Source organism: Micropterus salmoides, unplaced genomic scaffold, assembly GCF_014851395.1.
Source record: "Micropterus salmoides isolate LMB-PRFRI ecotype aquatic unplaced genomic scaffold, ASM1485139v1 Ms_hic_scaffold_17, whole genome shotgun sequence".
NCBI lineage: Eukaryota > Metazoa > Chordata > Actinopteri > Centrarchiformes > Centrarchidae > Micropterus > Micropterus salmoides.
The window spans coordinates 19636652-19661708 of NW_024040817.1; the positions used below are offsets into that span (position 1 = coordinate 19636652).

Consider the following 25057-nt stretch of genomic DNA (forward strand, 5'->3'; position numbering starts at 1 on the left):
TAGCAGCCTATTCTAAAACATGTTCATATGATTATCAGATTTTAAAGGGCTTCCATAATCTAATCTAGCTGCATTACGTCATCCACACACCAGTTTGGGGCCGTCTTTTCTCCGGTCTGCAGCCTCGAGGTGATCACTGGCACATTTCCAAAAAAGCCAAAAGGGTATTTTTGTGATTTGCGCCACATGCTCCCCTCTTTCACACCGTCCATTTACTTACCGGAGGTGTAATGGAGCGTCTAGCAGCCACACACTCGCTGACCATGTGGCCCCGGTGCGTTGTGTACAGTCTACCCCCGACCAGAGCACGTCACATCCCCATATAATGTTAAATAATATAAAAAACAGTGTTTTCTACTGTAAGTACCACTGATGTCATACAGTAAAATATAAATGTGTTGGAAAATTTCCCCCTGTTCCAGAGTCTATTTTTTATTTTAAAAAAGCTGTTTTTTACACCATTAATAAATAATGTGAATAAAGTTACAACAAAATCCGTTATAAATACTCCCCACAATCCAAACAGATTACACAGATAACAAAGACACCGGTCCGGTATGGCCCTCCCTCCCCTCCCGGTTGGCGCAATGAACCGCACGCTCTCTCTCATCTCTTCCCGGCATGCAGCGCTCCTGCTTGCTCCTCCGTCGAGCCGCCATGTTGTCGGTGTGAAAGCCTGGGGTGTCAGAGAGAAACTGGGGCCGAAATCCGCAACCATCCACCCTCTCCGCCGGTAAGTATCACCTCCTACCCGGTCGCGGCAGCACGGGGCATTGCTTATTCACGCATCGGTGCCGGAATTGTTGTTATGGCGGCTCTGACCGGGGCTAAAGAGGAGTATTTCGTGAGGCTGAGGCGGCTGTCTCCCCTTTCTGCTGCTCGCCTTCCTCCCGTTGTGTCGGTCTTCCGCTCCAGACAGCTCTCGGGCCTTTGTTAGCATCCGCGTCACGGGGACCTGTGGGGCTGGGAGGTCGGCAGACAGGTAGAGACCCCCGGGTGTTTGTTAATAACAACACGGTGGAGTTAGGAAGCCGCTGCCGCTGTTTTAGACATTATGTTTGTCCACCGGTTCGCCCGGGCTGAGCTTGTGTTGGGAGGCCGTGTTATTGTGGGTAGACACGGCAAGTGGACCCTCCATAACAGATCCGACACTGGCGTGAGTGGACGCAGATCCATGAAAATGAACCCCCGGTAACGGTGTCCACCCCCCTTTCACGAAGCGTCTACATGTTCCCTTTCGTTTTGATGTGTCATGTCTGTTAGGAGGGAAATGTTTGGTGTGTGTTGAGACGCCTAACGTTGTCTCCTGCTAGCTGCAGGTTGCCTGCTCGCATTGTCACACCCCTGTCTGTGCCCGGTATGCGGTGGATTGATCCCCGGTTTTGAATAACGATTAACCCAGTTAGATTATGGAGCACAGTGCCTGTTTCCGTGTGCTAAATTAAACTTGTAACATAAAAAGCCGCGTGCGCCTCGCTTTGGGGAATGGCCTCAGTGTTGTGGATTTCCGGGTGTTTCTCTACCTGATTTCGAGCTGTAAGGAATAAAGAGCCAACGTTTCCCCGTCGCTCAATTAAGAGAGCAAGAAAACAAATCCACGAGAACATATGTGAATGATCACTTGGCATTCTGGTTTGTTTTTATCTTTTGGGACTGTTCAGCCTGTCAGCTTGTGTTTTTTTTTTTTTAAATTTTTTTGTCTTCATGGAGGTGGTGTGTTGGACAGTGGTTTTAACAGAGGTGCGAGAAGGCTGCATGCGTTTGAAGCTTCACATTGTCACACAGACTCTGGCAAAGTTAATTACTGTATATGGCTCTGTAAAAAATGGACTGCTTGTAATTTCCTCATGGCCTGTAGGGACACTTAATGTGAAACTGGTCATTTTTTTAACAGAGATTAAAGCTTGTTGGATAAGGAGAGGTTGTAAAATACAAATTACATCCCTCTGACTGCTGAAAACCACTTAGGTTGTTGTGCCCCATGTTGACCACGACCACCAAACGGATACTTCTTGGGTTTATCATCGCTCACATAATAACAATCTACCGACAACCCTTAAACCGGGGTTATATGACAGGGCCCCTCTGGCCTTTTCATATGGGTTTTTCTCCATTTCTTGACAAACAAAGTCAATAACCTCCCTTGGGCAAACTTACTAATATAATGGTTTCCATTTACGCAATACACTTAGTTGCCACTTTATTAGGTACACTTAGCTTAAACTAAGCTTATTACAGTTAATAACAGTTAATATTGGTTTATTCATCTTTATGTTCACTTTGGATGATGAAGTTTGTGGTGCTATTGAACTGTATTGTTGTTATTGGTGTTTCTAATTTATTATTGGTGTTTTTAATTAATTTAGTTCACCCTCACTGATATAAATGAATTTTGACAAAAAAATTAGGGAATCTGCATAATACAATTCAATGGCACACCACAAACTGCAGCCTCCAAAATAACCATAGAGTCCAATCAACATGTCTCTCAAAGAGTTTAAACAAAACCTGAACATTATAACCTTCATGAAGGCAGGATTTGTTACAGGACTGTTGTTTTAGCCGGGTGTACTTAATAAACTGGCAACTATACTCTACTGGTGGTGGTTTGACATAATCAGCTGTGTGAACTTCTATGACCGATAGCAGTGATCTGCAACCACGTCCCACCTAAAGCCACTTTTGTACAGATTTTCATAACAGCTAAATGTCTGTAGATAGAATACCTTAAACCAGAGAAGGGGAGCACTATTGTGACCGATATACGGACCACTAGGATAAGTGTCTCAATAATATTGCATTACCTAGAAACTTACTTTGCTCCAAAATGTTATGATTCACTGTGATTAATATTAGCGCTGTCACTTTATGTGGCTGCAACCTACAAACTTAATAATACACTTTGGGTTCATTAGAAGGGTTAAACTAATTGGGTTTAGTTAGGTATTTACATTCAGTTATATTTAATTATTGCTGTGCTGCAGAATGAAATGCAGTTCTACTTTCAAAATAGACATCACATCAGTTAATTTTATTAAGTGGACCATTTTCAGTCAAAGAGGGACTGTTAGTACAATGAACCACTGTTTTGCTGGTGTGAAAGTATCTGACAGTTTGGATACAACTGGGGCTTTTCATTAGGTACGCCCACCTAAAACTAATGCAACATCATCACTGCAACAAATCCTACCTTTATGAATGTTATAATGTTACCCTCACTGATAGAAATCAGATGAAACAAGTATTAGAAACTCATATTAACCTTCATAAAGGTAGTTTTATTGTAGTGGAGTTGTAACAGTCTGCGTTAATGTTAGCTAAGGGTACCAACCAAACTGTCAACTGGAGTGCAGTTTGACATTAAACCCAAATCAGGCTACAATATGTGCTGATATTATATATAATATTGCATATTTATTTGCAACGCTGATGTGGCCTGAAGTTGTCAAATGTGGGAGGTCCATTTCTTTTCTAAAATGACCAATATTGGCACTATTTATGTGGGATTATGTAGTACTTACTTTTCCATTTGTGCTTGAGTGATGTGTCGAGGGATTTATAGAACAGCAAAACTTACTCTTACTCTGAACTTTGATCTTAAATCTTTTGAATAGCACAACGATTAGACGACCCAGTTGTTTAACTGCATATTTTGTCTGCTGTCACCACAGTTTTTTATGCAGTAGGGTTAGAACATGGATCACAGTTTGTTTGTTGGGATTTAGTTGCTGTGAACATTAGCTAGTAGAGTATAAGCCACGCTGGCTTAAAAAAAGTTGTCAGTGCATGTGTTTTGGAATATAGTTACAAAGACTGTATTTGTCTGAATTTCTGCATCGTTCTGACTGGTTTAAACAGGTTTGCATGCTTATAACATACTTACCTGTCATACTTGCCAGTTTATTAGGTACACCTAGACGTCTGCAAAACTCATGCAGTCAGTATAACAGCCCTACAATAAATACTATAAAGGTTACAGTGTTCATTTCTAGTTGAAACTCTTATAGTGAGGTGTTGATTCAACTTTATGATTATTTTGTAGGCTGTACTTTATTGGAGGGATTTGGATCTTCCCCGCTTGACCGACGCTGAGCAGTCATTGCAAATAGAAACTTTGCTATCTGTTTTGGACACTTCAAAAGCCTCCACACCACAGACAAACTCGCGTCGCATGTTCATTATTCAAGCGGCATCTTATTGGTCTGTCATAACGGTATTTCGGGCCGATTACCAATATAATTTGTCGATGTCATGCTGATATTATCGTGCATCCTGACTTCGTGGTGCTGTTGAATCATGCTGCCTTATGCTGAAAGGTGTTTTTACTTCTTTCACTTTTGTTGGATGTGGTGCTTTTGAAACTGCAGCCTTGAAACTGTTGCTGGTTATTGAAACAGCAACTGAACAGAATTGAAGCAGTTTCAGTAAAAACATATTATTTTAATCTGTTTGAAGGATTTATTGCAGGGGAGTTGTACTAGACTGTATTAGTTTTAGTTAGGTATACTTGGCAACTGAGCACAGGGTCCCCATGTTGAATGAGTAAATTCTGTGTTACAGCTTATCAAATGTTTTGTTTGTTCACTATATTGACCCAGATGTACTTCTCTCTGGACAGGCTGTGGTGGAATGAGCAGTGTGTGTGTGTTGAAGAGGAAAGCAGTGCTCTGGCAGGATTCATTCAGCCCCCACCATAGAACTACATCTCCCAGCATGCCCGTGGTGCTGAGCAGCGGAGGACATGCCCCTCCAACTGGGCAGACCCCTCAGGCCACACCCCCCAGCCAGCAGGTAAAACCTTGACACTTTCACATTTTTAACTAATTCACGGACAAACATCTGTCAGTAAGGGACATCTCACTGTACTACAGCTATTTAAGTGCCCTTCATAATGATGGAATGTGGATTCTCTCACTAACAATCCCTACATTTATTAGTTTACATTACACAATGTTGAACCACGGTAGCCCTAGGCATGTTAGCCTAATAAAATAAAATCAGTACAATGCTAAATGGCCATGTAATGGTTCCATTATTAATCTTGGTAAGAGCCTGTGAAATGGTAAATGTCAATTTGTTAGCTTTGCTAACTATTGGCTAACTATTGGCTCTATACATTTCATTTTTCTTCATATCACACAAATAGAAAATTACTGCCGCCAACTAGGCAGGTTGTCTGTCCGCCAAACCATATCCGCAGCTCATACAGCATCATCGGTAGGGCAAATACTAATGATAAGTTACAGTTCAAGCCTCTGCTTGTAAATTACAAGTACAAAGGGTAGTAATTCAGATTACTTGTCTGTAAGTTTTATCATACATGTTTGAGCATGGTTGAAGTCACACATTTGGGCTCATACAGTCATACAATGTCTCGGCTTCGGTGCACTGTAAGGTCACAGAGTGGGATGATCTGTTAAGTATTTTTAAAATGTTATTTCTTGATAACAAGGTCAGCGTTTGTTGTGACTTATCCTGTGAAAAAACTGTCTAGTCCATCTGATAAGTAACAATTTAGTCTGATCAAATGACATCTTAGTAGCTTGTTCTGCTGCACACTTTGCGTGTACAGCGAATGACCAAGCCCAGCTGTTTCCAGTACATGTTGACTGATTCTTTAATGACGGTTCCTTGTGGGGAATTTTGTGTTTACCCACAAAATGAGTAAGAGAGGAAGTCGGCGTGAGCTTTGCCAGTGAAAAGAAATGCTGCCTCCTATTTGGACCTGTTTGAATAGAGGATGTGGCTTTACCCCAAACTACGTTGCTGTTTTAGTGATGAATTTTGAAAATGCATACGACAAATTTAGTCTCCCTTTTTAATGTGTTCATAAGGTTGAAAAAGTGGCTTGTATGAATTGTTTTCAATTACCTGTATAGTATTTCCTGGGATTTAAGCTCTTTAATTTTCTTATTACTGTCCAGCAGACAGCATCCATTAGTATTTATTATTAGAGATATTGTAGTACTAGTATCAATCCCATATTCTCTGCTAAGAAGCTACAGAAAGGGAAGCAGCATGCAGATTTTGGACATTTTATATGAGCTGCCTTTTGACGTTGCATTATATATCATACACGTATCTGGGTATTCAGTTACAGTTTATTGATGTTGATTCATATGTTCCACATGTATTACACATGCTCGAGTTTGTGTTGTTTTTGTTTTTATTATTAACGCTGTAAAACATTGGTAAATACTTACAGTCCCAGCCATAGCTGCATGTCTGTAGTTGTTGCTCAGGCACAATCTGCTTGTTACTGTTGTCAGTAATTCCAGGATAATATGCACGTCTGTGTGTGTCTCTAAGGGTGTGGCGGGTGCTGGACGTTCCCAGGATGATGCCATGGTAGACTATTTCTTCCAGCGGCAGCACGGTGAACAGCCCGGCAAACATCGCTGGCCCACTGGAGACAACATCCATGACAGCCAGGTGTGTGTGTGTGTGTGTGTCAGTGTTGCATAAGTAGTAACATATATTGCAGCATTGTATTGTGCCATATGTGCAAGGGCTGCTCGATTGTGGCAAAATCATGGTTATTTTGGTCAATATTGAGATCGCAATTATTGAAGCATTCTTTAAAACCTCAAAATTCGAAATAAGCTTTGAAATAAGAAAAGTAATTAACATTACTAATTTTATACAGCATCTTGGAGCACAACAGGATGATAGTAATGCAGTGTTTGCCTAGTATTTGAGGCAAATGATTTATGATGGTAATTACTTAATTAACATAATAATTAAATTATGAAAGTTTGAATTTATCTTTATATATTGGTTGAGTAAGAGGGACATAACTTGTCATTCTTTTCATGTCTCACGGTTCTCTGTCTGCAGGTGCGGTCCATGGACGAGCTGAACCATGACTTTCAGGCTCTGGCCCTGGAGGGACGTACTATGGGAGAGGTGAGTCCTCGGGGTTGATGGTTGGGGTTACATTTTGTCTAGAAATACCTCAGCTGATAATAAGGCATTTTGGCTGTGTGTCTGTACAGTTTTGATATTTAAACTTTGGGTTAAACGCACTGGATTTGAAGAGGTCAGACTTTACATGTGAACACTTGACATGAAAATGTCCGCCCTGTTTTTTGCCTTGGCTGAATAGACACATGATGGATTGCTCACAGAGAGTTGAGCTTGAATAACAGGAAATCCAAGGGAAAATAAATGGATCAGTTGCCCAGCGGAAAGCCTTTGAGCCAAAAGTAGTTTAGACTTGTGTTGGTATTGTTGTTTTTTTCTCCAAATGAAAAGCTCTGAAAGATGGGAAGAGGAGCAGAATGAGCAGAGATGCCTTTTTAATTTAAAATGGTTGGACTGACCGTTGGCATTTATTAAACACAGTCTACACGACAATTAGTTTTGGCTTGTTGAACATAGTGCTGATGTCTGTTCGCTGGTATCTCATGGCCATAATACATGAGCTGTATTAACATGTTAGAAAGAAATGTTACATTCTTTGTTCACCTAAAAATGGCAGCGTTTCAGATTCTAAGTCCCCATGACACCAAGAGTTGTTTCCCTGTTGCCAGAAGATAAATGATATTAGTTTACAGAAACAAGGTCTTTTTATTGAGAAAGCTGCTGACTGTAATAGTTTGTGTATAGAGATATGGAGAGAAACACAAATGTGCTGCTAAGATGGGTCTCTCTCACTAAGTCCAAACACTTTTCCAAGTGATTGACATTTTTAAATGAAAATAATGAGCCCTTATTGTTTTACTCTGGCTTCAGTTGTGGTGGTGTGTTATTTTGTTTTTGCTTCACTCATCCAGTTAGAATGGCCTGTACATGTTTGTTTGGGCTACAATAAGGGGTCAAAGTACTTCCAACTGATGTGTGTATTACTGGAAATTGCAATGCAGCACCAATAAAAATCAAAATAAAAGCACAGGGCCTTCTGAAGATTATCACGTTAGTAATAATTGTGGGCCTTTCTGCTAAGATGGCCAGTTACAAACTAATCACTGATATTTATTTTTATTTTCCCCATTCTTCCATGTACTTGCAATACATCTTTGTAACCATTTTTAGTAAACCTGTTTCTTGTCCTGTGACTCTGTAGCAGCTGCTAACTGGTAAGAAGTTCTGGGAGACGGATGACTCTGGGAAAGATGGACCAAAAGGGATCTTTCTGGACCAGTGGAGGGACAGTGCATGGGGTGCCTCAGGTATATAGAAGTCTCGCCTCAAGTTTCTGAAAATGTGGTAGACAGCATGCTGTTTAATAATGCAGGAAGGGCTGCTAAACATGGTAGTTTTTCTTTCACAAGCACATCAAGAAACCAAAGTGGTGTTTGAAAATATATATTTAGATTCTTGTCAGAATCAAAAGCTGATGTCAAAGTGAAATCACCCTTATGTTCTCCCAGCTGATGAACACAATGCAGGTATTTCTGTAGGCATGATGACAAAAGAAATTTCCCTGTGTTTCAGAATCATTCTGGTACCTCAGAAAGTGATGCATATATTTGTAGAGTAAAATGCTTTTAGTAGTTTCAACTTGAAAATGTGCGATAGACAGCAGATTTTTTGGATTTTGCTTTCAGGACAGCACAAGACGGTCACATTTTCATAAAACTGTTGTGAACATGCAGTCCACGTTGCTGATGATGTATAGTTTAAAATCACATACAGCGTCCCATGAAATGAACTGTTTCCGGCCCAGTCCGAACAGTCAGATTGAAATAAATTTCCTCTTTAAAATACATTTGAGCTCATAATGGGAAACAAAATGTAAGAGACCTCAGTAAAGGCAATTTACACATCGCAGCGGTAATTGGAGAGAAAATTAGCAGAAAAAAGGGAACAGAAAGTTGTAACAGAAGAAATTTAAAACCCAGGTGGTTATACCTCCATCAATGGGATTATAATGACTGATGCCAATTAAGTAATAAAAGGTGTTCAGTATAATATGGAAAAAGAATTGGTCCAGTAGGAGGTAAAACGTCCCTCCATTAATATTTCTGAAGGTAAAAAAAAAAAACTTCCAGCAATATTATCTTTTTAATGGTGTCTGTATGTTGGAAGCTGTCACACTCATGCCAGGACAGTTTGTGGAACAAATGTAGCGTTTTCTCCCCCGCGCACTAATGCTATTTAACAGGCTGTGTTCCTCTCATGTCAGACCACTCGGTGTCTCAGCCAATCATGGTGTCCCGTCGGCCAGGGCAAGGTTTCCACGGCGGTGGTGAAGTTGGGGTAGGCTCGGTGATGTCACCGCGCTCTGAGAGCGGAGGGCTGGGAGTTAGCATGGTGGAGTACGTCCTCTCCTCCTCGCCAGCGGACAAACTGGATTCCTGCCTCCGAAAAGGACCCTATGTAAGTCTTGCAGTCTATTCTCTCTTTATGTCCGTCAGTGGTGGTCTCACTACTCATGTATTGCACACTTAAATTTCCTTTTTTGTTAAATTTCATTCTCTTTTTTTATTTTTATTTTTTTATTATCATGAATAGCCTTTGAAATCCTCGACTGCACACCCCATCTGTCATTTTTCTCTCACTGTGTGTCCTCTGTGATAAAATGGGGACAGGTCTTTCACCTCGCCCATGTCAGTCTGTCCTTCCCACTCTGTACCTTTTGTGTTTGCCATCTGTCACTGTCAGCACCTCTGTATTTCTGTTTATCAGTCATATCTCTTGTCTCTCTCCATCACACAGGGGCAGAGGGATGGAGAGGTGGAGGAGGAGAAGAGGGAGAAGCCAAAGGCGACATTTGAAGGAGAGAAACTGAAAGAATTGACAGAAGGCGAAGCGGATGTCATTGGCGACGTCATCAACCCTAATGGGCTGCCTGTGCAGAATGGCCTCGATGTCGACGTCAAAGAGTTTGGGTAGGACAGAAAATCACATACTCACAAATGCATCTCGCTCTACAAACACCCTCTTTAGATGTAAACTGGACGACTCCTCTTTTCTCACCCCTTCAGTCGACCACCAGGCAACATGCCAGCCCCCGGCCCAGAGGGTGATTTGCTGGGAGGTCCCGGGGGTGTAGGGGGCGAGGGGCTGACACCCTTAGGTGGTGGTGGAGGCCCTAAACCACCTGAAGACTTCTCTGGCGTGGAACAAGGTGGCGTCACCATGGACCCCATGGAGTCTGTGATGGAGCCGCTTCAGTTTGACTACAACTCCCAGATGCAGATGGACTCTGCGCCCACTGTGGGGTTATTTGATTACACCAACCAGCAGCAGGTAAGAGCAGCAGGCAGAGTAGAACAAAAGTATTTGTATTAGACCACTAAGAGACTCTTCGAGCGGCATTAAAATGTGATTCACCTTTCGCCGTGTTGTTTGCAGCTGTTTCAAAGAAACAATGCCCTAGCAGTGCAGCAGTTAACAGCAGCCCAACAGCAGCAGTATGCCTTGGCAGCGGCACAGCAGCCTCATATTGGTAAGTGTGTGTGTGTGTGTGTTCGCGCATGGATATATGAGCAGGAGAGCTAAATGTCAGTGTCTTATTTGTTATTTGACATTTTCTCACTGTTTGATTTCCTTTTATTTGTCTCAATTAAGTGTGCCACATTTTTTACACCATTGGTCTTATTTTTATAGCATTTGCCATTCCTATTGATTATTACATTTTACTCACTATACAAAGCTTTACAACAGAATGGAAAGTGCAACCACATGATTTTAAGTAAAAAAAATAAATAAAAAAAAAAAAAAAAAAGAGAAGCTTTATTATTAGTATCTAGAGTCTTAATTTTGGATTTGCAAGAGTTTGTCCTGAAGTGTTTGTTATACATTGTATCCATGTTTTCTCAGGTCTGGCTCCAGCTTTTGTGCCCAATCCTTACATCATCAGTGCTGCTCCACCGGGGACAGACCCCTACACAGCTGGACTCGCAGCCGCAGCTACACTCGGTGAGACGTGTGTTTTGAAATGAGCTCCATTTAGATGTTGGAAGGTTTAGAAACATTCATGTTTATGCAGAAACACACACAATTGTCCTATCTCACCTCTGTTTTGTGTATTCGTTTGCATCAAGGTCCGGCAGTGATGCCTCCCCAGTACTACGGTGTGACTCCCTGGGGGGTTTACCCAGCAAACCTTTTCCAGCAGCAGGCTGCTGCAGCCAACAACTCGGCTAACCAGCAGGCGGCAAACCAGGGCCAGCAGAACCAACAGCAGGTCAGTCGGCTGCTCGCCAAAAAAACTGTCAAGATGTTTCTGTCAGAGCTCTCCTTATGTGCCAGTTTAAATGTGCGTTCAGTCTCGCTGCTGCTTTACTTGGATCTATACACATCACACTTATTGTAGTCTGTGTAGAATCTATTATCAGGAAATTAGACAGACTGCTGTTTATTTACTTATACTTTGCTCATATGTGCCTCTTGATTTCCTACTTGGTCAAGGTGATGCGTGCTGGGGGCAATCAGCGACCTTTGACCCCTAGCCAAGGTCAGCAGGGTCAGCAGAATGACCAGCTGGTTGCTGCAGCTGCAGTCAACTCAGCCCTTGCCTTTGGGCAGGGGTTAGCAGCAGGAGTTCCTGGTGAGTATGACACTCTGCAAAACTTCTATTGCTTTTAAACTCCCAACAAATTCAATTACATTTGCTATTACAGCAGAATTCCCAGATATCTTAGCTAGAAATGTCCAAACAAGAGGACTCAGTCAGTGAAAGCTAAAATAACCCACATGAAAGAAAGGACATAAAATCAATTAGGTACACTCTGAATATTCCTTTTGTTGCTGTCTCTTTCTCAGGCTATCCCGTCCTGGCCCCTGCAGCCTACTATGACCAGACAGGGGCTCTGGTGGTCAACACCGGAGCTAGGAGTGGCCCTGTCCGCCTCATGGCCCCTGCCTCTGTCATCATATCTCCTTCTGCAGCACAAGCAGGTAAGACAGCAATGCATGTAAAGCCTTAGTCAAAGGCCTGGCCTGTTTCTGTTGTTCGCTGCAGCAAACAGGACAAAGAAGGATGTCATGCACACAAAACAAGGGATTGGACATTGTGGTCTTTAAAAACAAGTTCTGAATGTCTTATTTATCCAGAACATGCAATTACTGGATTATGAGACTGATTTTTTATTCTAGCTGTAGATGTTTACAAGGAGTTCCCAGCAACAAGGGGAGTTTGGTGTACATTAATATTAGAGATGACGCAAAGAATTGTTAGCGTTTAAAAAAAAAAAAAAAAAAGTGTCCTTTTAAATGTATCCTTAAGAATCTTTGTGGCACTTTGTCAAATGAAAGTCTTTCAGTGTGACTATTTATAGAGTTGTTAGAAAGGACACGTTGGTTGGCCAGAAGGAAAACCTGTGAAGTCACTTCTCTGTATTCTTTCCCTCCAGTTGCAGCAGCAGCAGCCTCCGCCGGTGGTGCCAACGGTGGTCTGGGCGGTGGGGCCAACGGTCCGTTTCGAGCCATGACGTCCCAGCAGCCTCAGCAGCAGGGTGGCCCTGGTGGCACTTTGGGAGGAAGCTCCTTCTACGGATCCTCCTCCCTCAGCTCCTCCTCCCAGAGCTCTTCTCTTTTCTCACAAGGTTCTGGCCAACCTGGACCAGGTTCTGCATCCTTGGGTTTCAGCCAGCCCAACTCCTCCTCCCTCGGTGCCACACTGGGGGCCACCCTGGGAGGCTTTGGCACGGCAGGTAGGAATACACCTTTCCCACACTGTCTACTGCTGGAGAGTCTGTCAGAGTGGTCAGCTGAAGTTGTTTTTATGTTTCATAGACTAAAATTTAGCTGTTAAACAAGAACAGTAATTGACATTTCACTGTTCCTACAGATACTTAATTAATGTCTTTGTCTCCCTCTAGTGGCCAACTCCAGTGGTGGCAGCGGTTCCAGGCGGGACTCCCTGACGGGCAACAATGAGCTGTACAAACGCACGCCCTCCAGCCTCACCCCGATTGGCCATGGAGGCTTCTATAACGGCGCCTTGGGCTTCAGTCCTTCCCCAGGCCCCGTGGGCATGCCCCTACCAAACCAGGGGCCCTCCCATTCCCTCACACCCCCACCTTCCCTGTCGAATCACAGTTCCTCGTCCAACCTCAATCTCGGTAAATGGGATTGAGATTATCAGTGTGATTGTGTTGTGCTCCACTGTAATATCGCTGGAATAGCTACTTTGTGACTCTGTGGAAACCGTGCTAGTGCTCTTTTGCCAAACACAAAGCCAGTGTTAGTGTTTACAAATGTTTGCCAGAATATACCAGATGTGACTAACAATTGGTATCATTTACTGCCCCAGATTGGTCCCAGTATTTTCAAAAGCCCTTGTTGTGCGTAGGACACAGCTGTACAGACCCACTAGCTTCACTGCATCATCAGTTTATTGAACACATGGAGCTATCTGGATTTATAAAACAATGTTCATTTTTAACACAAGTGTAATCTTTTAGTACTTTGACAAAAGATGCCCAGGTGTAGTCTTATACCCATGGAAAGTACTGTTCTCACATTTTGTAATGTAATATAAATTTTTTTATACTGTTACTAAATGTGTCCTACCGAGCTCAAAGTCCGCTGTTGTGACAGCAGATTTGTAAAGCAGCATGTTTTATTACCGGTGACGACTTTTATTGCTTCCTGTGTGCTTTCCATTATTGACACTTGACAGAGTGAAGTGTAATACAAACACTCAAGTGTGATGAAACAACAATCAAAGTGTCGAGTCGAGGCTTCGCACCGACTGATAGATTACCTAGCTTTTGGCAATTTCCTAGTCTCTGGATGTGTCATACTATACAGATGTGAACGGCAGTAAATAGCAACATTTGAAGGAAGGAAACTAGGCCCTGACATCCTCAACTAGTGTACAGACACTAACTGGAATATGTGTATGTAGTCTGGTTCGAATCATGCTCCACCAGCATTTAGCTACCACCTGGTACAGATATGGCTTGAGAATACTTAAAAACGCATTTAATTTTTAAATAAATACATTAGACAGTGTTTCAGTAACACTTGCACAACATAATCTAAGGCAGTTGAAAACATTAAATAATGCACTCGTTTTTGCCAAGACCGTGTCAGAGAGGTCTTAATTTGTCTGTGGTTTGTGTTGTCACTTTATTTGCTTATTTGCTAAGTGTAGCCAGCTTAATATTTGAGGCAGTGCTGCCATCCTGTGCTATGTTTCTGTGCTGCATAGCTATAATATAATTTTCATGATTCTGTCTAAAAAATGTAGTACTGCAGTGTCATCAATTTAAAAAATTAATCTGTGTTAACCCATGCAAGTATTCAATGCAGCAGTATTTTGACGTGCAGAGACAAATCCCCTGCTTTTAAAAATTGGCATGCTAATTTAAACTAACCGTCCACAAGTATGACCTGTTTTTTATTATTAGGGCCCGAGCACGAACCGTGCGAGGTCCCTATTGAATTTGTAAAGATTATTTATTTATTTATTTATTTTTGCAAAGTAAGCTCAATTTTGGGGGCCTAAACATACTCAAACTCACCAAACTTTGCACACATGTCAGAACTGGTGAAAAATTTCGTATTTTATGGGTTTCGCGCATGGGCGTGGCAAAATGACTCGCTAGCGCCACCTAGAAAATTGGAAAAAATTATCCCCTCGTTCACATTCAATCTACATGCACGAAATCTCTTGTGGTACGTGTATCTTGTCCAGACGCACAAAAAAGCCTCTTGGAGCGATGCCCTAAAACCAACAGGAAGTCGGCCATTTTGAATTTTACGTCAAATTTTGGATGATTTACACACTTCTCCTAGGGATTTAGTCCGACCGACTTCAAATTTGTGCTGTGCCTTCTAAAGGCATTGAAGATGAAAAGTTGTGCTATCTGAGTTTTCGTCAATGGGCGTATCTGTGGCGTGGCGTCAAAGATCAACTCTTCGCCATGACACAGGAAGTTGTAACTTCAGTGTACATGCTCACATCTGGACAAAACTTTACGTGCTTGATAACTCTCCCACCCGCAGACATCTACACGCCAATACCGATTTATATTCATTTCCTTGAGTTTTTCTTTCTTCTGAGCAATATTGGATTATTAGACTTGGGACAGTGCCAGTTCTACCAATCACCTCCCTACTCTTTCTGATCCCTCAGGAGGATTGACCAACGGCAGTGGGCGTTTCATCTCTGCAGCCCCAGGAGCGGAGGCCAAGTACCGCAGCGCTGCTAGCTCGGGCTCCTCCCTCTTCTCACCCAGCAGCCAGCTGTTCCCGTCGTCACGGCTACGCTACGGCATGTCAGACGTGATGCCGTCAGGCCGCAGCCGCCTGCTGGAGGACTTCAGGAACAACCGCTACCCTAACCTGCAGCTCAGAGACATTGCTGGCCACATCATGGAGTTCAGCCAGGACCAGCACGGCAGCAGGTACGCACATGCAAATATCACCTCAACCTGAAAGAGACAGTGCAGTAAGACATCGGTGTCAATCCCAATTTGATAACTTAGATTTTCACTTCAAATGGGGAAACAAATCAAAATTTGATGGCTAATGCCCCCATTGCATGTCACACAGGGCAAAAAGTAGGTCTAATAAAATCTTGGTTGTCAGTTTAATATCCATTTTCAAACGAGTCAGATTGTATAGTGGATGCCTAGTAAAGTATTAGTGCTACAACATCAGTAGAAAAAAATGCAGTGAGAAACACGTCATCAGCATGCATGTGCACCTCTTTCATGTTTTGAAAATGAAACAAAACAAACTTTGGCAATAGCCGTGGATGTTTTAAGAGTTGTTAATACATTTTTAGGCTGTAGCGCTGGCGCTTTATCCATAAATGGTGCCCAGACTGTCAGCCAGTACACATGATTTTATGTCCTATTCCAATTGGTTAATTTGTTGACATGGGCCATAGCAGCAGTCACATTGTGAGAAATGGGTCTGATTGCTGTACTTTAACAGTTTAGTGGTGCACTTTCATGAAGTTGGTTGATTTGCAAGACACAGCTTACAGAAAAATTTAATTGATGCAACAGAAGTCAAGAGATCCTAACCTTTCCTCCCAAGTATGGGTTATGCTCCAAAAAAACACTGAACCCTACATTTTCCACATTGCAGCCCATGAGCGTCTTTCATTAGATCCTCCCTGACTGGTTAATGGCCACGTCTTTCAAACTTGACTTCCCCAGTTTTCAAAGCAGGGATTCTGATACAGTGTGTTCTCTGACACTTAGTTTTCTCAGACTCCTTTTTCGCCCCTTTTTAAAAAAACTTTTGACATTGTCAAGATTTTGATGCAGCCTGTCTTTTGTCTCCAAATCTTTGGGCTGGATGTTGGTGGATGTGTCTCACAGTGAAAACTAACTGAACTTTCACCACATCTCCCTCAGAATTTGTCAACTTTCATCTTGGATGGCCCAGAATCTCTTGGTGTATAGTGGCCTTAAGGCAGAAAAACAAGTGTCAACTTGAGTGCTGGATCAATGTTCATTGTCTTTTCACGTTCAACACAGAATGTGAACGGGCTAGATTTGCTAACTTACAGCCCTCAGGACATTCCTATATATGTATGTCCCTCCATACTATCATAGTTCTCCACTATGGGGTTCTGGTTTCTGGGTCTGTCTGGGTTGAACCAGTCCTGCCTCAGATGCAGACTTTTACGCTCAAATGATCTATTAATACACCAGTCTGCAAATTCCAGACATATTCTTTCCTAAGTCTCTTCAACATCTCTGTCCTCTTATCTCCTTTTGCTTTTTGTCTGGCATCCATCACTTCACCTCACAGGCTGCTTGGTTCCTTCTCTGCTCTGAATTTCATCTCCTTTTGTTTGACTGTTCCCTCAGGTTAAATATAAAGGAGCAGCTCTCTCTGTGTCTATCTCTGTTTCACTTTATTGTTCTGTCACAGTCTGTGTTTGTCTTAGTCTACAAGTTCATCCAAACTTTGTAAATCCCCTTTATATATTTAGAGGGTTTTAGGAGGGTTTTAGGAGGAGCAGGCTGTACCCTTTCTGATGAGACTTTATATATAATCAAAAGCTAATTATCATAACAAAACAGTACAAGTACAGGTATCTCTGCAACTTAGTACAAAATATCTGGCTCATCCTCTCTGTCTCTTAAAGGTTTATCCAGTTGAAATTGGAGCGAGCCAGTTCAGCGGAGCGCCAGCTTGTCTTCAGTGAGATACTGCAGGCGGCCTACCAGCTCATGGTGGATGTCTTTGGAAATTATGTCATCCAGAAGTTCTTTGAGGTGTGTGTGTGTAAATTTGGCCACTTTCAATATGATTACAAAACTTGATTTGAGTCGCCATGGTTGAATTCATGGGAAAACTGATTCTCTAGAACTGCGCCTGATTTGTTGACTGTTTGAATGTGTAATGGACATGCGATTGTGTCATGTATTATTAAATGGATTAGAGGATTTACAGGCTTATTTTCTGTGTGTCTGTGTTTCAGTTTGGCAGCCTGGACCAGAAGCTGGCTCTGGCAGAGAGGATCCGAGGTCATGTGCTGTCTCTGGCCCTGCAGATGTACGGCTGCAGGGTCATTCAGAAAGCTCTGGAGTTCATCCCCTCTGATCAGCAGGTCATTGTAAGTACACTAGTTCTCATTGCACTTTTATGAAAGTATAAACAATGGAAACAGATTGTACCTTTTGCATTAATTACTGTAATTAAAAAGGTTTGCAAGTATATGTGCTATCTGTGGGCTCATAATTCAGTTTTGAATGAGGGTGCATTGCTCATGGATGACTAATTTCTGTTTATATAGTAGAATGCTGAATCGATAAAGAGGTGCGCTCCTCGCACTGAAATGGCATTTTTCATCTACATTATGAGTTTTATGTTGGGGCTGCCTCGGGAAGCAGCAGGTTCCTTGCAGGCACTCTATCATCAACAATGAATGAGGCTAATGATACCACAGTTTATATGCAAATGTTGAACTGCAGGTGTTAAGATAAATCTAGCGGGAGATCAGGAAAAAAATATGCTTAAATTCAGTGGTTTTGAGAAAAGGTAAGGTTGTGTGAGAGAGAAACTTATCCATCTCTCCTTAATGGACCTCAATAGATTTCTCCTGGGCAACTGTTTAAAGCCTTGTGTTATTTGTTGGGCTGTGAGCCACTGTGAAAAATGAGAGATTGCAAAATGCTTTCAGGCATTATTTGACTTCTCACAAACGATTACATGTCCCTGTCCATGTTCTCCCTCTTCTTCCTCCTCCTCCTCCTCCCTGCAGAGTGAGATGGTGCGGGAGCTGGATGGCCATGTGTTGAAGTGTGTGAAGGACCAGAATGGTAACCACGTGGTGCAGAAGTGTATTGAGTGTGTCCAGCCTCACGCGCTGCACTTCATCATTGACGCCTTTAAGGGACAGGTGGGTCCACTCTGTGTGTGCGCGCACACAATATTTCCACATTCAATCACTGAAGACTGCCGGTGCTTGGCTGACATCCACACACACATACTTTTACTCGTGTGCACTGTTGCTGCCTTGGGGCTGCAAGCATATTGTCACCGCCAAAGTACATGGACACGTCCTTTCCAGGGACAGGGTACGTTGCCATGGCAACAGAAACCTCAGCCTTGTGGTAACAGCCATCTTCCTTCCACCAGCTAAATGTTATATTAGCATAAAGTGTTAAAAGAAAGACTTCGGTGTGTTTATACCTTTTTGTTTGACACAAATGTAAGGTTTCAGTTTTGAGGACTCGCTGTCTGTAAATCTCACTGATGTGTGCGTTTTGCTTCTAATACATTTGAATGTTGTGTAACTGCATGGTTTCTACTTGATGGCTCAGATTTGTTTGTGTAGCTGCAAGCATGTCAGGAATTTGCTTTCACTTTCCCTGCAGGAGGTAGGCTTGTTGTGTGAAAGTATGCCTGTCACCTGCACCTTCTTTAAGTGAAAACATTTTGAACAGAAGTAAATAAGTGTTGTGTTCAACTCACTGTGTTCCAGGGCCACTTGGTGTACGTATTGAATAAGTAAAATGTGTGTGTCTCAGGTCTTCGCCCTCTCCACTCACCCTTATGGCTGCAGAGTCATTCAGCGCATTCTCGAACACTGCCTTCCTGAACAGACGCTGCCTATACTAGAGGAGCTCCATCAACACACAGAGCAGCTGGTGCAGGTAACACACAATATCACACAAACTAGCAATCACTGTGGTCTTTCTTCTTCCACCAGCTATGTTTTTTTCAGAATGACTCTCGTTGGCTTAAATAAAGCTTATCTCTGTCCAGATTTTTGAAGTTGTCTGCGTGTTTGACGTCAGAGGCACAAGCTGGTGTCCTCACGTTGCAGTAAATGTGTCTGTGTGGTTTGTTTTATTTAGGACCAGTATGGCAACTACGTGATCCAGCATGTTTTGGAGCATGGCCGAGCTGAGGACAAGAGCAAGATAGTTGCTGAGATCAGAGGCAATGTACTGGGACTCAGCCAGCACAAGTTTGCCAGGTAAAAACATGACGTTTCTGTCTTTTCTTCCCTCCTTCTTCAGAAAAGGGTTTTCTTTAGTTTTTTCACAATTGCAGCCAGACTTTTTTTTCCTCTTCCTTCTTTGAAACATGTTGTCACACTCACCTGTCCCTGCCTTTCTCTAGTAATGTGGTGGAGAAGTGTGTGACCCATGCATCACGGGCAGAACGGGCAGTGCTGATAGATGAGGTGTGCAGCCTGACTGAGGGCCCCCATAGTGCCTTATACACCATGATGAAGGACCAGTATGCCAACTACGTGGTGCAGAAGATGATCGATGTGGCCGAGCCCACCCAGCGCAAGATCGTAATGCACAAGGTAGCTGGAAGGAAGAGGGTACTGTATTGACATAATCAGCTTTGGTCAAACACAGTAGAGTAAGGCGCTTTCAGACATGTTCAGACTTGTTTCAGCAGTATATATCAACCTTTTGACTGGGGGGGAATAAATCTCTGGCAACCCATCGACCCACACATTCATTTACCTGCACATCAATAAATGTTAATGAGGTCACTATTGTCACGGGTTCCCTAGGCAATGACACGTAAGCATCATTGGTTTCCAAACAAATAGGTGTTGTGGTTATGCAAAACATCTGCACAAGTGAAGGGGAAACACAAGGGTGTATAGGAAGTGCATACTGTCCATATCCAGTTTGAACATGTGTGTTTTGGTTTCTGTGCAGATCCGGCCCCACATTTCCACCCTGAGGAAGTACACGTATGGAAAACACATCCTGGCCAAGCTGGAGAAGTATTACATGAAGAACGGCGTTGACCTGGGTCCTCTTTGTGGCCCTCCTAATGGCATCATGTAAACCCACCCCCCTCAAGCCTGAAATCATGTCTAGCACATGATCTGCCCCCCTTCACCTCGCCCTCCTAATGCTGTCATGTCTCCCAGCCCCACCCTAAGTCCCTGTCTGACTCTTCGGAAGGCATGGTAGCCACACCACCACCACCACCCCTCCTCCACATCCTACTGACGGAGGATGTAGAGTACCCCTCGCACCCCTGTTTCCATGACAACCCTTTGGGAGGTGCCTGTTGCTAAAGGCGGCCTTAGGGTTGTTTGGGGTTTTTTTGTCGGATTTTGTTGACCCTCCCCCACCCAAGCCCAGGCCTTGTGAACTGGGGGAGGGAGGGAAGGAGGCCAGGCAGTGGAGAAAGGTGAGACCTGTTCCACTCATCGCACCACTCCTTCTTTTTTTTGTTTTTTTGTCCTTCCTTTCATTTCCCCCTTTTCTGATAAAACTCAAAAATAATTTCACTTTTTGCTACTGCTGCACATACAATCCTAGTGTCCCCTCCCTTTCCTCCCTTTCCTCCCTTCCTAGCTATTTACCACTATAAGATGGAACGAGTATTTAATTTGTCTGACGTCACAGAATCATAGACGAACACACGCCATCAGCTAACCAGCAGACAGATCATTTAGCATGGGAGATTCGTTTTCTGGTCTTGCTTCTATAAATATAACGTGTATACTTGGTGTAGACCTTTGCATATATATATATAAATATATATATAAAACTTTGTAGTTTTTCTGGTTTTTGATGTTGAATCTGTATCTATAATGTATCCTAGTAGTGACCACATACTTCTGACTGTATAATTGTACATTTGTAAACCCTTGTAATGTAAAAGTGCTTTACCACCCTTTTTGGTATGAGAAGAAAAAATATTAAAAAAAGCTCACTCTGGGAAAAAAAAATATTAGAAAAAAAAAACCCCTGTGCATTTCAGTGTATATTCTCACCTCCTTGGTTGTGACATATGAGTTGTTGTATATTGTAAATTGTAATATCAAATTTTTGTTTTGAAAAGCCCTTTCTATACAGCGTAGAACTTGTACAAAGATTCGCCACGCTTGGTTTTATCTTTATCTTGTCACTGCTTAACTTAAGACGTCGATCTCCCACTGATTCCCAATTGGACACGTTATGTTAGACTTAGTGCTGTCTTCTGGTTTATGTTGAAGGTTTTGTTTTTTTGACCTTTTTTAAGATCTTTTTATAGGAATGCTTTACCCCCATGAAATATGTCATGTTTATGGGTATGCTGGCTGGGCGGGAGAAATAACCGTTTCTCATTTAAACCCCCTCCCCCACCTAAAAAAATCCTTCAGTTACCCGTGACTGTTTTCAGAGGGGTAAACCCATGGATTGTACAGAGGAGATTTTTGTGTTTTTTGGCATTTCTCTAGTGCTGTAAGTGCTGTATCATACTGTCTGTCCTTTTGGGTGAGAGAGGCAGCCCGCCACAGCGCGGTGTACATTTGGAGCAGCCTTGTGTATATTTACTACGAGCACACCTGTAACCATATGTGTATAGTTAACAGAACCTGTGTATGCTTATTGCCTGGGCAACTATTTTTTGTAACTCCTGTTGTAGATTGTCTCTAAACAATTGTGTGATCTTTATTTTGAAACCAAACTGAACAAAAAAACTTTGAAAATTTAACTGTCTCAAGTGTGCTTCATTGATGCACTCTCACACAGAGTGAACGGACAGAGCAGACAAACTCTTTTTCCTACTTATTTTTAAGTTGCATAGGAAAAAAAAGCAGGATCTGTGCCGTGGTTTCTGTTCCAGCCATCTGAATGAATGTGTCCACAGTGATATGGCTGTGATTACACACCTCATGAGTCAGAGAGGGGCCTGAAGAGCTTGTTCCTGATGCTGTAGTTTTATCATAAATTCTTTAATAAGGCTGGTATCTTGGCGTGGTATCACCCTGACTGATGTTGCTCCCAGTAAGGAATGGCACAGGTTTAAGCAATGGATACAGATAACAGTGCTATTACTGTTCAATAACTACACCTGGATTCATTATCCAGATAATTATTTACATGATTAAAATTAGTTGAGCAATATTGAAAGTGAAGGCTTCCTTTCATCAGTCTAGGCAAAAGTGAAAGTCTGCTGGTATTTGAGGAAAGAACAATACTAAATTCATACAGTACAATACTCTAATAATGACATGATTAATGACCCCAAGGTTTGCAACAAGAGATAATCAGAATACACTGCAGTGGTGAGCCAAAACACACCATCCCTGCATTCATCCAGTTGTGTCTTCTAAGAAAACACCAGGACAAAGTAAACTTGCCCTTACCTGTCAAGCTTTTGTTTGGAGCAGGCTGTGCCTAAGATGAAACGGTTAGGATGTTGCCTTAAACAGGTCAGGTTGGGCATTATGTTGGTGGCAGTAATACCACAGCTTTGTTGATTTCTTAAAGCAGATAATAATAAAACCTGAAGATGTGAGGGAGCATTACCTGCAGTGATTTTTTTAACTACCTGGTAAGTTTAGGCTGCAGTAGGAAACCGGTGTTAGGCCTATAGGCTCTTTTAAGGATTACTGCTAGGTGAAACTAGGCAACTACCCCTGGGCCCTGACCCACAGGGGCCACAGCCCTTATTCACTGTGTGTCAGTTGGCTTGTGGTAATTTGATTAATTGTAAAGTTGTTTTGGAATATACACCCCAGGGGTCCCTGCTTTATTGTATATCCTACTTGTCATGTAGATGTCAAAAAATATGTAGTGCCTAAATAAACCTCTGTCCAGTTTGGTAGTTGATGAGTGGACAGTGAGTAAAGATAATTTTGTCCAACTGCTATTTTTAATGAAGAATAACTTTAAATCTTAAAAAGTGATCGTTGCATGTTAGCTGTTGATTGGCTAACATGTCAATCAATTTAAAGTTATCAGGTGTCAGTTTAGACTTTTCCGATTGTCTTCGAGCACTAACACCTAAACAGTAGGCTACAGTAGCTCATAAATATTAATCATTGTTCTGTGGGCACAGGTGTGAGCTCATTTGGGATTTAAAGAAACCCTGACTAAGCCAATCACAGCGGAGCACCGGGGCAGACCTGTAAAGGTGTGTAATCGTGGCGTTCAGCCAACCAGAGCCACCTGAACAACAACAGGCACAACCTGGAAGCAGCCGTGAATGCCCCGCGGTGCCTCCTGCATATGTGCTGCATGTTTAAAGAATTGTTGGTGCCCAAACGAGCTGCAGGGGGCATCATCGCACTTGCTCGCGGAGATCCCCCACCTCTCTCTTAACACACACACACACACACACAGCGCTCCAGCCAGACTCCCAGGCCAAGTAGCGTCGCCATACGGAACATCCTGCCCTCAACGGAGAGGGGGAGGAGAGAGAGAGAGCCCGAGTGTGTGTGCGCAGAGAGAGGGGGATAGAGAGAGGCTGCGTGTGCATTGAGAAAGAGAGAGAGAGAGAGAGAGAGAGAGACGAGGTCTGGCGTCTCCCGGTAGTAAATCTATCAGGTCTTGAGAAGAAAAACTCGGACAAACAGACGGGGAAGAGAGAGAAGACTCCTCGAGGTAATCCCGTCGTTTACTGGTGTCCTGGACCAGCAGAAGCAGAAGCAGCAGCAGCGCGTGAAGGATTAAAACGCCCGACTGGAAGCACTGGATGGTCGCGCGGACGGGCGGCGCGCTCTGAAGTTGGACAGACTACCAAGACACCGACAGCAAGCAGCAGCAGCGTCTTTTGTCCCCCCAACCTCCCCGAACCCCGTGAAGGCAGCGGCGGCACCGGGAGACTGTGCCCGCGCACCCCGACCATGAAGCTGCCTTGGCTATTGGCGCTCGCGGCGCTGCTTGCTCACGCCGCCAAGGTAAGCACGAGCATCCGATCCTTTGTTAACCGGGGAGCTCTTGTACACACAGGAGCCGGGGCATTTTTTGTGCATGCGTGTATGTGTGAGTGCGGTGCGCTATCTTTAATAAGACAGTGGTGTCGGTGATCGGTAGGAAATCCTGCCCTCGACCTACTTATCAGCCCTTATTGGACGACCGTGACTCCCGCTAGGGGGGCTGGTGACTCTCGTGCCCCCCCCCCCCTTTTACGCACACACCCACAGACACACACACACACACCAGCCTTTGTGTCTCAGTGTCGGGGTTTATTGTGGCCTGTGTCCCCTTCAATCAGGAGATGTGTGCGTGCATGTGTGTGTGTCGGTAATTAGCGGGTAATCTCTAATTGAGCTTGATTACGGGTCTTTGTGCGGTGCCTCGCTATGTGGTGTCTGTTTCACCGGCTCACATCCTGTCGTTAATTTGAGAGGCTCCAGTCATACTGCGGCTTTAACGACTTTATTACCGGGTAGTCGCGCTGTAGGACGTGTGTGTATGTATGGGGGATTGGATGTCCGATCTCCAACCGGTGAGGTGGACGTTCCCTTAATTGTCCGGCTTCATTGTCCGGATACCATAATCCGACCGGGGGCATCCTCCCGTTATAGCCGGAGGTGTGTGTGTATGTGTGTATGTTTGTGCGGCAGTGTGTTTGTGGCGAGAAGTGGGTGGGGTAACGGGGAAGTTAACGGCGATGCAGTGCGCGAAGGAAGGCTTGGATGGAATGATGTCATCGGGAATCGCGAAGAGGGAAGCTGATTAGGAAGGCGCGAGCCCCCCATCCCCCCACACCTCCTCACCCCCCCTCTCTTCACACACCTCCTGTCCGGAACTATCCACGCCGAGCTTCTCGCGCCCCCCATAGAACGCCCACACCTTCCGTTACCGATTAATCCAAATTTATCCTATGAGGAGGAGGAGGTGGAGGAAGAGGAGGGTGGGAGATCATTGAATCATTGAGGGAAAAGCAAGCAAGCACCAAAATAGTCAAATTACAGATATAGTTTTGAATC

At 43.4% G+C, this 25057-nt stretch overlaps 2 protein-coding genes across 3 annotated transcripts in view; both read left to right on the forward strand.

Annotated features, from left to right (window-relative positions):
- Positions 1–586: 586 nt before the first annotated feature.
- On the forward strand, positions 587–21831 carry pum1 (pumilio RNA-binding family member 1). 2 transcript variants are annotated; one of them, XM_038725144.1, is made up of 23 exons: positions 587–733; positions 4619–4791; positions 6310–6432; positions 6838–6906; positions 8066–8171; positions 9128–9321; positions 9661–9833; positions 9930–10194; positions 10300–10393; positions 10768–10866; positions 10992–11134; positions 11359–11497; positions 11713–11847; positions 12303–12602; positions 12771–13013; positions 15035–15305; positions 17009–17138; positions 17345–17479; positions 18128–18265; positions 18897–19022; positions 19227–19348; positions 19495–19687; positions 20055–21831. In XM_038725144.1, exons 2-23 carry the CDS (start codon positions 4630–4632, stop codon positions 20184–20186), a joined length of 3492 nt encoding a protein of 1163 aa, XP_038581072.1. In that variant the 5' UTR covers positions 587–733; positions 4619–4629; the 3' UTR covers positions 20187–21831. The 2 variants fall into 2 exon arrangements, with proteins under 2 accessions (XP_038581072.1, XP_038581073.1); XM_038725145.1 differs by having other exon boundaries at positions 8069–8171.
- A 1672-nt stretch (positions 21832–23503) lies between these two features.
- Positions 23504–25057, forward strand: part of sdc3 (syndecan 3) — a 39543-nt gene continuing 37989 nt past the window's right edge. The window contains exon 1 of the mRNA XM_038724899.1: positions 23504–24022. Within this exon, the coding sequence (XP_038580827.1) occupies positions 23969–24022 (54 nt within the window). The 5' untranslated portion in view covers positions 23504–23968. The remainder of the gene's footprint in view (positions 24023–25057) is intronic.

Excerpts from the sequence above, each read along its gene's own strand:
- pum1 (XM_038725144.1), top strand. The coding sequence starts at position 4,630 with ATGAGCAGTGTGTGTGTGTTGAAGAGGAAAGCAGTGCTCTGGCAGGAT. Across the intron at positions 13,014-15,034 it reads CTCGTCCAACCTCAATCTCG|GAGGATTGACCAACGGCAGT; the intron begins GTAAATGGGATT and ends CTGATCCCTCAG. Across the intron at positions 19,688-20,054 it reads GCAAGATCGTAATGCACAAG|ATCCGGCCCCACATTTCCAC; the intron begins GTAGCTGGAAGG and ends GTTTCTGTGCAG.